General features: G+C 32.7%; 1 protein-coding gene across 1 annotated transcript; it reads left to right on the top strand.

Annotated features, from left to right (window-relative positions):
- Window positions 1–5,810: 5,810 nt before the first annotated feature.
- Window positions 5,811–11,319, top strand: LOC113092954 (pre-mRNA-splicing factor syf2-like). The gene is made up of 7 exons (XM_026258751.1): window positions 5,811–5,882; window positions 6,195–6,284; window positions 7,877–8,002; window positions 8,200–8,317; window positions 8,553–8,643; window positions 9,871–9,969; window positions 10,886–11,319. Exons 1-7 carry the CDS (start codon window positions 5,865–5,867, stop codon window positions 11,049–11,051), a joined length of 708 nt encoding a protein of 235 aa, XP_026114536.1. The 5' UTR covers window positions 5,811–5,864; the 3' UTR covers window positions 11,052–11,319.
- Window positions 11,320–11,834: the final 515 nt, after the last annotated feature.

The following is an 11,834-nucleotide window of genomic DNA, read 5'->3' on the forward strand; positions in this document are numbered from 1 at the left end:
TTATGGGTGATTCTTCAAATACAGGCACTTTAGAAATCTTCCTAAATTGTTTTTAGCTATTTTATCTTGATTCAATTATTAACTCTTCAATATATTTAAAATTTTCAAATGTTAATGGAACAGTTCCCTTCCAGAATGAGAATTCTATCATGATTTACTCATCCTCCACACTTGTTTGAATTCAATGGAGCCCATCAAATGTTTGAATACTAACATTTTACAGAATATCTTTTGTGTTCAACAGAAGAAAGAAACTCATACAGGTTTGGAACAAGTGGAGGATGAGTAAATAATGACAGAATTCTCATTCTGGAAGTAAAACTTATACTCAAAAAAGAAAGATCTCATCATGGCCTTAATTAACCTTCATAGTTTTGAAGTGCATCATCAAAATTAACTATTATTTTCCAAAAACATTTCCAAATACTCCTATCTCCGGTCAATTGGGCTTTTTTGAGCAAGGATGCATGAAATTGGTCAAAAATGACAGTGTATAAATTTATAAGTATAACAAAAGATAAAAGTTTATTGAGCTGCAAAAAAAAAAAAAAAAAAAACATCTATATTAAAATATTTTCTAAAGGATCAAATGAAAATTCAGCTTTGAGGAATAAATTACATTTCAAAGTATTTTAAAATGTAATGTTTCATAATATTAATGTTTTATTGCATTTTTGGTCATATAAATGTAGGTTTAATAACTATAAGATGCTTCTTTGAAAAACATGTAAACAATTCATACAGACCTCAAACTCCTGAATAGCTGTATGCATGATTTTTCAGACCTAAAATTGTTGTGTTGCAGGCCTTTAGCTAAAGTTAGCTGTATATTTGACCATCACAGCCTCTGCTCTCTCTTGTTCTCTGGCTTTTTTTATGTGTTCATCTTGTGTCAAAATCTAAGACAGGGCTTCATGCCTCTTTCGTTAAAGATTATGGGATCTGAGGATTTAAATATTTCCAGCTGATGAGCTGAGATGAATGAAACAGACTGAAATCAAAGCCCATGGTGATGCCATCAGCTGTCCTTATGACGGAAAAACAGCAGTAAACACACGCAGAGAGAAAGAGAGAGAGAAAGGGAGGGAGGGAGGGAGAGGGAGAGATGATCAGAAATATTAAGTCAAGTATCAAAAGCTTAGTTTTGTGCATTATTCCGAGACAGTTGTTATTGGTGTAACATGGCGCCCCCTATTGAAAGCAGCTTGAGTTTAACTTGTCTTCTTTTTTTTTTTTTCTTTTTTTTTTTTTTATACAATAATGAGCAAAACCAGGGTCTAAGTATCACAGACTGACCTTATGCCTCATAACATACAAGCACAAAGTTCAAAATGCATCCTTTAAAGTGTTGTAAAAATGTGCAGTTTATATTTTGATATTTATATTAAGCATGTTGTACATAATTTATATTATTATGTAATTTAGATTTAATGTATGTTTTCACTGTATTAAAAATTTATGATTTGAAATTAAAATGTATTATTATATGATTTGTACATAACAAATACATACATATTACACAAAAACATACATCATTTATTTGTATTATTATTTAATTTATATATAAAAAATGAATGTACTTTTACATTTTATTTTTAAAAATTTATTATCTGAATTTATGACATTTATTTTGTATGATTTGTACATAACTACATATAATTTATGATTTGAATGAAATACATTTTTTACATAATACATAAATTATACTATTTATTAATTTTATTATATAATGTATACTACCTTTTTGATGTATTTAAAATTTTACTTTGTTTTTACAAATGTATCATCTGTATAATTTGCATGGAATTTTTTTTTATGATTTGTATGAAATTTCTTGTATTAAAAGTCAAAGCTTTCATGACATCATATCCTCCTGGGGGATACATTTTGCATGCTTAAAACCTTATGTTTCTGCAGCTAGCATAAAACGTTCATTACACAAAAAGTATCTGAGTAAACATGCTATTTTCCCCAAGTTTCTGTTTTTTATGTGTTTGTAATTTTACTGGGGCCTTAATAAACTTAACACTTAATAAAGCACACAGAATGGCTACTTATAAAGACAAAGCATCATGTACAGTAAATTGAAAAAGAAAAAAAGTCACATAAACAAGGTTTTATAAGGTTTTAGTTAACATGCAGCTTAAGAAGGTGCCAAACTGTAAGCTGATGCAGTGCTGATATGTACATTTGTCTCGCTTTGTCTATCTTACATCTACGTAAGAACATCACTGAACTCAGTCGATCTGTCAATGCTCCTCTCGGAGACAGAAAGTCGCTGTTGACCACAATGCTCTAGATCTCTTTATGTGGGCTGTCATAGCTTTTAATTGTGGACGAGAGCCTGAATATTGATGTTAAAGAGAAATCATATGTCTATGGCCTTCTTTTAGAAATATACAGACAAGCTGGTCTTTCATATTAACCTTGACTGTGGAAAATCCCATGTGACAAGGTTGGCGGCACTGAATATATATTATGCCTAGTGTTCAAAAACAAAAGTGTTTTGGAAATACTCATTTTATGGGGATAATTATGATGATTATTTATCAGCCTGTCATGCTCATGAGAGCCCCAGGGATACAAGTGATGATAGTTTACTTCCAAAACATAAAATCATTCCAGAGAATTAAGTCTGATCAGATGAGTTGCATATAATTACTGGCGCTCAGCATGGCCTTGAGTTACCAGACTGCTGACATGAGATGTGCGTGTGATTCAGATCGAACACGGGAGGTGTGTGTTTCTACAACCATCTAATGCTTTGTTCAGCTCAGAAGATGGATTTTCAGCTTTCTACCTGGAAAATACTGGAGAGATGCTGATTTTCTATGCAAAGCAATAAAACGTGTAAATGAGTCCTAAATTACGTCATCATGTCAGGTACACCACCAATCAAATGTTTGAGGTCAGTAAGACTGTTACTGCTTTTTGGACAAAAAAAAAAAAAAAAGTTTTTTGTGCTCACTAAGGCTGCATTTATTTGAACAAAAATACAGTAATACTGAGAAATATGTTTGCAATTTAAAATAACTCTTTTCTATTTTAATATATCTAACATAACTACTCCAGTCTTCAGTGTCACATGATCTTCAGAAATCATCCTAATATGCTGTTCTAATGCTTAAGAAACATTTATGATTACTATCAATGCTGAAGAGTTGAGTTGCTTCATATTTTTATGGAAATGTTTTTTTTTTTTTTCAGGACGTTTTGATGAATAGAAAGTTGAAAAGGACAGCATTTATTTGAAATAAAAAAATAAACCTTTTGTAACATTATAAATGTCTTTACTTTTACTTTTGACCAATTTAATGCATCCCTGATAACTGAAATTATTCATTTCTTTAAAAAAAAAAAAAAAAAAAAAAAAAAAAAAAATCTTGCCGATGCCAAACTTTGAACAACAGTGTATATAAAATAAACACAACATTTAAAAACATTTATCCATCTAAGGTCTATAATCCTGAACACTTAAAAAAATCTTTAAAAAAATTTAAAGCCAAAATTCTATATTTTTTAAACAAACTTTTTTTTTTTAAATGTGCTTTAAAGGTTTAATATGAAAGTTGAATTTCCTTCAAAGTTCTAATTTGAACTGGATTTCTGCATTCGTTTTCCACCTTAATTCAAATTAAGGAATTTAAGTTCAAGTTTTTAGGTATAAAGTAAGGAATAAATAGTTCAAATAACACATTCAGGGAAAACAAAAAGAGTATAAAAGTTATCTCTGGGGTGTACCTTTTTAAAGGATGCCATCCCAGTGGCAGCTTTTGTACCTTTTTTCCTGAGAGTGTAGTTTAACACACAAGTCTGCACTTGTGAAATAACTGTACTGTACTGTTTATTTTCCCTATTCTGTCACTGTTGATTTCTATTGCAGTAGCTGTTTCGGACATTACTTTCATAATCATGCACAAATGCCATCATCAAAACTGGGTTTGACACTTCATAATCAGGCCACCTAACAATACCCTGTGTGTCCATGTTTGGACCCTCCTTCGGTGGGTAACTGAGCTGGCAGGCTGCAGTCAGAGCTCTGTTTGGTTTGGCCTGTTCAAGTTGCTCATTGGCAGTGGAAATGAAAGAAATAGTAATTAGTGAAATGGTATGATTTTATTGGCTGTGTTTTCTATACCAGATGTCAGGCAGCTGAACACACTGGTGTGAGCCGTGAATGCAAATGCAGGATGCAACCATTAATCAAACAACACAATAGTTTTATGTAGTTTGCTAATGGAATCCAGCTGAATGATGAAAAACCTGTTCGGGTTGCTATATTCTCTGAATACTGTCAGTATACAGCTTGATGCACACAAACATTTTGAATACATTTAGTGAAACAGCAGGCATTATTGCACAGTAAATATTTCAAGTGTGGTACACATGGCCTCATGCGAGCACCATCCAATCATTTGGCCTTATTTTATTTCACTTTTTGTGGCAGTCTGATTTTTTTTTTTTTTGGCCTGATCCTATTGTTTCCTGGATGTACATGACTTAAAATATTCCATAACATTTTGACTCCAGAGCACCTGAGCTGTACATGTGACTAAAGACTTTGAAGGTTAGCTTGTTAACTAGCAAGTATCGCTCAGTTAGCCCCTGCTGGTAAAAGCTGGAACTGTACCACATGATTACAGAGAGAATCTTTCTGCATTGGTTGCCATTCGTATTTATTTATTTATGTAAATAAATAATAAAAAATGCATAATTAAAAGTAGTAACATTAGTATTATAATATAATAAAATATTTTAGCTATATATATATATATATATAGATATATATATATTTTTTTTTTATATTTTTTTTTCATAAATATTTTTTTGTTATATATTTGTATATCATATTTATATATTATAGACAACTTTAGTTCTTAATTCTCATCAAATTGTATATTTAATATTCATATAAATTTCAGGAAAATAATTGCTATATTATGTTTTTAACTCAGTTAAATTATTGTGGGAAACATAAAATATCATAAAATGCACTGGCTTGCTGTTAGGTCTTGTGTGTTAGAGGGTGGTTTGGTTTATGTTCCATCTGGATAGCAGAACAAGCACATCAGTTCATCAGTGTGGCTTCTGATCTAGAGGCTCCTTTAATCTAAAACTGTAAACTCTGGTTAATTACATCCTCTTAAAGAGAACTTAATTACACATAATCAGACCAGAGGAGCAGCAGAGTTCAAGTTCATGTAAAATAGCAGATGAGTCCAGCGCTATTGTGTTCGAACTACTTCAACTTCATTCACCCAGTTAGCCATCAAGTTAAATACAATATTTCAGCTTCAACATAATTAATATATTCATATATAAATCATATGTATGATGGATATGATTATTTTTTATAAAAGAAAAAAATATATACAAACAATATCAGGACAACATTATAGAATATCTACAGATCTTTTCACATGTAACAAACAAGAGGAAAAACAAAGCAGGCCCCCAAGTGCAAACATAAGCACAAATTACAATAACAGTAAAATAATACATTAAATAAATAAATTAATTAAAAATAAAATAACAACAATTATGTGATTTTCTAAAATGATAATGTATTTTAAAAAATTATAATTAAACAGAAACATTAATAAGCAGATGAATGCAAACTAAATAAATAAATAAAAACATCTTACTTTTGATACATTTCATAGTGTCTGCTAAATGATTAAATGTAAATCTGTGACTTTTTAGTATTACCAGTTGTTATTCTTTGCTGTTTAACTAATATGGCCAGGATTCATAAATGCAGACTATTTTTGTTATTTTGTATTTTAGAAAGCGGAACTACATATTAGGTCATCAGATCTCAGTCGAGCTGAAATTCGTGACGTACTTCCTCTTTGAAAGAAGCGATGGCGTCTAGCGCAGAGGTAAACAAAAACGTTAAAAATGATGTACGAGCTAAGTTAACCTAATAGGTGTATTTATTGTTTGTGTAGTATATATTATTTTTGACCAGCAATCATTAACTGTTATTCGTGAAAATTTCGTTTGCGTGTGTTGGTTTTCAGAACGCCGTTCTTCTCGTCAAAGCTAAAGATGCTAACATCAGTCTCTGTGTGATTTAATGTGTTGATTTCGTTTGCTGAATGTGACGTTAGAGATTTCGGTGTTCTGATTGTGATTGATCTGTCACTGAAAGGACATTATTAAGACTTGTTCGCGGTACTTTCGCTGTGCAGGTTGTGAATGAAGAGGAAACCACGGAGAGTCCAGCAGCTTTGAAGAGAGAAGAGAGACTCAGGAAGTTCAGAGAACTTCACTTCAAGAGGGTAACCACGGCACATCTGACTTCATATCAGTGGGATCCAGAAGTCCAGCCTGTTTATTGATGCCCTGGGATTAACATATTTCTCGAGTGATGTGATTTTATCACCAGGGCCAAGATGTCCGTATTTTGGCTTTGTTTTCATATTGACGTGCTCTCTGTTAGTCTTCATACATTGCACTGCAATTCAAAAGTTTGGGATCAGAAAGATTCGTAACGTTTTATTTTTTTAAAGGTCTCTTCTGCTCATCATGGCTGCATTTATTTGATAAGAAATACAGAAAGAAAAATATATATACTGTGAAATAAAATTGCCATTTAAATACTGATCTATTTTTTAAATATACATTAAAATATAATTTATTGCTGTGATCAAAGCTGAATTTTCAGCATCATTACTCCTGTCTTCAGTGTCACATTATCCTTCAGAAATCGTTCTAATATACTGATTTGATATCAATATTGGAATCTCAAAATCTTTGAATAAAACATTAAAAAGGACAGCATTTATTTAAAATATAAATCTTTTGTAGTATACACTACCAATCAAAAGCTTGGGGATCAGTTTTTTTTTTTTTTTCAAAGAATTGAAAGTTTTTATTCAGCAAGGATGTGTTAAATTAGATTTTTTTTTTAAATGACAACAAAGACTTATATTGTTAGTAAAGATTTATATTTTTTACTTTTTTAATTTTATTGATCTAATAATCCTGAAACAAGTATCACAGGTTCAAAAAAAATATTAAGCAGATAGACCAAAATTGAGAATAAATCAGCATATTAGAATAATTTCTGAAGGATCACGTGACACTGAAGACTGGAGTAATGATGCTGATGAACATTCAGCTTTGCACCACATACATAAATTACATTTTAAAGTATATTACAATTTAAATCTTATTTTAAATGGTAGTTATATTTTACAATATAAATGTTTTTTCTGTATTTTTGGTCAAATAAATACAGCCATGATGAACAGAAGAGACTTCATTAAAACACATAAAAAATCTTACTGATCACAAACGTTTGCGTAGCAGTGTATAAACATGCACCTTAACATTGCTTTGATTGTTTTCTGTAGATTGCACTTCCTTGCAATCACCACAATTGGTTGTTTATGTGCAATTAAGCATTGCTATTGGTTATTACCTTTAGCAAGTATGAACACAATATGAAAACTAAGCCCAAAGCTGAACCTTTTAGGCAATTGAGAAATCCTGGCCAGGACATGTCTGGGGAAAAAGACGCATCACAAATGGTCGGTTGAAACTGATCACGTTTCACACTTGATAACAAAATTCTTCTCCTGTGGCCACTTATTGAGGCAAGACAATACAGGCAAACCATTGCTTTTTCATGCACTGATCAAATTTTAGAGTTTAGGCTATTCTGCTTCCATAACATGTCCTCAGAAAACATCTGAAATGCCTTAAGAGGAAGACACTACTCTTGTGGTGAACCCTTGACTTTCATCATGTGGAAGGAGCTTTTGCGTAGTTGGTGTAGAGCAAACTGTGTGCTGATATTGCTTTAGGTGGAAACTATCAAACCACAGCACAACAGAATCTGTTTTATTAAACTGTGTTCTGTTGGTAGAATGAAGCCCGGAAGCTGAATCATCAGGAGGTGGTGGAGGAGGACAAGAGACTGAAGCTGCCGTCAAACTGGGAGGCCAAGAAAGCCCGACTGGAGTACGAACTCATCGTGGACCAGAAGAAGAAGGTGCAGCACAAGATTTTAAGAATCATTCTAATAATCAAATTAGTTGCTCAAGGAACATTACTTATTAGTATCATTTTTGAAAACAGTTGTGCTGCTTCATGTTTTTGAATACTTGTTTTGATACTATGTACCAGTATCAATCAAGCAGTAATTCTGATGTTATGAGGGTGTAAAGCTTGGAATTGTGTTTGTGTTAGGAATGTGCAGAGCGTGGCGAAGACTACAACCGCGTGAAGCTCCTGGAGATCAGCGCTGAAGATGCAGAGAGATGGGAGAGGAAGAAAAAGAAGAAAAACCCAGATCCTGGATTCTCCGGTATGAAACGCTTGACTCATTTACATAAGCAGGTTAATAAAGAGCCTCATTGATTGGCTGAGAGTGAGAGAGAATATGGAGATGCTAAACATGGGAAAATGAAAACATGCAGAGCTTGTGTTTCACGTTAGTAATCATTATCATCTTCCTTCTGCTGCTCCCTGTAAGAGCCCCTTTCCCCTCTCAGACCCCCACAGCTGGATGTGTGTTTGTATTCATCTGTGTGTGTGTTTAGGCTACGCTGAGGCCCAGCTGAGACAGTACCAGAGACTGACGAAGCAGATCAAGCCGGATATGGACAATTATGAGAAACAGAGAGAGGAGTGGTGAGACTTTATTTATTACTCATTCTACTTCTGAAAGAAACCCACACTAGAGGAATGATGAACTATGGATTGATACGGGAAGCAATCACTAACAGTAGTTCCTGAGTGTGAGACTGCCTGAGCATTGACTTTTTATTTTGTCATATGAAGGTTTTCTGTCTTTTGGTGTAAATGGTGATTATAACATGCCTAATGAAGATTGATATTTAAATGAAAATTAAAATAGAGACCAGTTTTGGTCCCCAGTGATGGTTTATAAATTTGAGACAGTGATTTTTGAATAAATATAAGTTTAGAGTCTGTAAAATAATTTTGTTTAAAGTATCTTATGCTTACCTAGACTAAATTTCTTTAATCAAAACTACAGTAAGATTTTGTAACATTATTACAATTTAAATTGATGTAATATATTTTCAACTAATTTATTCCAGTGATGCGCAACTCCAGTCTTCAGTGTCACATCATCCTTCAGAAATCTGTCAGATTACTGTCACTTTTGATCAAATTAATGCATTCTTGATGAATAAAAGTAATAATGTCTTTAAAAAAAATTACTGACCCCAAACTTTTGAACAATACTGTATATGGTATAAACACAATGTTAAAATATTTATCCATCCATCTGTAAAATCTATAAACCTTCACACCACAACAACAAAAGTTTTTATCAAGCCAACATTCAATTTCACTTAAACTCCATGTTTAAAAATTTTAAATGACAGTTGAAGTTTCTTTAAAGTTCAAATTTGAATTGGAATTCTGCATCCTGTTTGCTACTTTAAATCAAATTCATTCAGAAACATTTCTTATTATCAGTTTAAAATTAAATTGTTTTTGGAATCCTTGTTACATTATTTTAGGATTCTTTGAAATATAGAATGTTCAAAATAATAACACTTATTTGAAATTGAAACAACATGTAGTGGCAAATAATAACAACAAATGAGCTTTAAAACTATTTCCTGTGAGTGCGAAACGGCTATTGTAAATAACTAAGAATAACAAAGTGCTGTAAATGGAAAAACTATTTGTGTTACAAACTATTGTTTTTGTGATTATGATGAGAAATAAAGCCTAAATAAAGAAAGCAAAAAAAGTCAAGCTTTATTGCTGTTCATTAGTCAATTTGATTGCTATTCTTGTGGTGTAATTATAAATAAATGAAACCCTCTATATATATAAAAAAATGATTTGATGATGACTTGTCCTTGTCTCTTTTGCTCCTAGTGGAGAAGATTTCCACCCCACCTCCAACAGTCTGATTCACGGCACTCACGTCCCGTCTAAAGAGAGCGTTGACCGCATGGTGGACGATGTGGAGAAACAGTAAGAATCTGTGTTTGTGTTCAGTTTCAGATCCTACACACTGCAGAATCAGCTGCTGAGCAGATCTGTGTCTAATCGCACACCTCAGCGTTTCTCCATCACAGATAGATAGCAGAAAGCGGCTCTTTTGAATGTGATGTGAGCGCTCCGAGAGCACGGCCGTGTGTGATTGTTCCACGCTCCAGATGTGTTTGTGTCGTTGCGTGCCTGTTGCACATGGATGTGTGTGCCAGCAAGGGTTTGTTTATGTGCGAGACTGCATTCTTCTATTTTGGAGGAGATGCTCTTCGCTTCTGAGAGACATTAGACAGGGCTACGGTTGCCAGATGGTGATGCACAAACACACTTTGAAGATGTTTGAAGAACCGTCTGTGTGCGCGTGGGGTGCATGTGAGTCTCTTTGATGGACTTTGAAACTGACATTGTCTGTTGAAGCCTCAGACTTGGAAATGAATGCAGCTGGGTAATATAGCTAATGTGTGGTGTTTGTTGTGTTAATTTGAGTGCAGTGATGACTTTAATGTACTGTTTTTGACCACTATGTTTCTTTCCTAAAGTTAGTGTTATTTTAGTATTGGTCATATATTAGTAGTAGTATTTACATTTAATTTTAGTTTCAGTAAATTTAAGTTCATTCATTTTTATTAGCTTTCATTTTCAGTATACATAAATATATAGCTTTAATTTGTTTTAACAATTTTAGTTCTTAAATTTCAGTTAGTTTGCATAAGCAACCTTTTTCTTAATTTTTTTTAAATCTAATATTTACTTTTTTTTAAATTCAGCTTCAATTCAAATTATTTATAATAGTTTCATGTAATAGTTACAACACGGCCTAAAGTGTGAACGTATTTAAAATCAGATTAAAAAATGTTTGGAAATGCACATTTTTCTGAATGTGTGTTTGTGTGTTAAGGATTGAAAAGCGCTCCAAATACAGTCGCCGCAGGGCCTACAACGACGATGCTGACATCGATTATATCAACGAGAGAAATGCTAAATTCAACAAGAAGGCTGAGCGTTTCTACGGCAAATACACCGCGGAGATCAAACAGAACCTGGAGAGAGGAACAGCCGTGTAACTATGGAGAACGTCACTATGGTTTCCACCTCTCCATCTGCCAAAAGCGTGCAGATATTTTAAGAAATGCTTCTATGGTGGTCTTGTGAATTAATGTTTTTTTTTTTGTTACAAATGTAATCTTATTTTTTTTCTACCTCCCATATTCTCTTAGTAAATTTTACTTCTGCCAATAAATGTTGTCTACAGTGTCAGCGTTTTGCTTGAGTGTAATTTCATTCATTTCTGCATCAGTTGACATTTACTTCAATAAAAATATATATATGAAACAGGTCAAGGTCTGTGATGTATAAGCGAGTTTATGCCACAGCGCTGGTGAATTGTTGATAATAGTGGTTTGACAGATGTGACTGGAAAGTGTTTTGTTGTTTTTCAACACAAATTTGATTTGAAAATGAAAAACATTATTTCCAAGATGGCATCTGGACCGAATAGTGGTGGTCGTGTGAAAACATACTTTAGTTTGAAACCTCTGTGATGGAATGATGCCTACAGTTTAACTTGCTGTAAATCACAGTACTAGCAGTAGACAGTCTATATACTCTACAGTGTTTAGTTAGTATTCTATTTTAAACATTGACTGTAAGGCTGTGAAGTAGTACCTATGTGTACTTTGTCACTGTTTTTCCTAACCAAAACTTTAAGCTGTTTTTGATCATACAGCTGAAAAAAAAAAAATAAACTTAAATTCTACAAAAAGAAAATTCTACAAAAAAAAACTTAAACACTACAAATTCTAAGTAAAAATGATTTAGAATTTACTTTTTTTTTAAACTTTCAATAA

The sequence above is a fragment of the Carassius auratus genome, unplaced genomic scaffold (assembly GCF_003368295.1).
Source record: "Carassius auratus strain Wakin unplaced genomic scaffold, ASM336829v1 scaf_tig00214790, whole genome shotgun sequence".
Classification (NCBI taxonomy): Eukaryota; Metazoa; Chordata; class Actinopteri; order Cypriniformes; family Cyprinidae; genus Carassius; species Carassius auratus.

Coding starts and splice junctions, on each gene's coding strand:
- LOC113092954 (XM_026258751.1), top strand. Junction 6,285..7,876: donor GAGAACTTCACTTCAAGAGG/GTAACCACGGCA, acceptor TTCTGTTGGTAG/AATGAAGCCCGGAAGCTGAA. Junction 8,318..8,552: donor CCCAGATCCTGGATTCTCCG/GTATGAAACGCT, acceptor GTGTGTGTTTAG/GCTACGCTGAGGCCCAGCTG.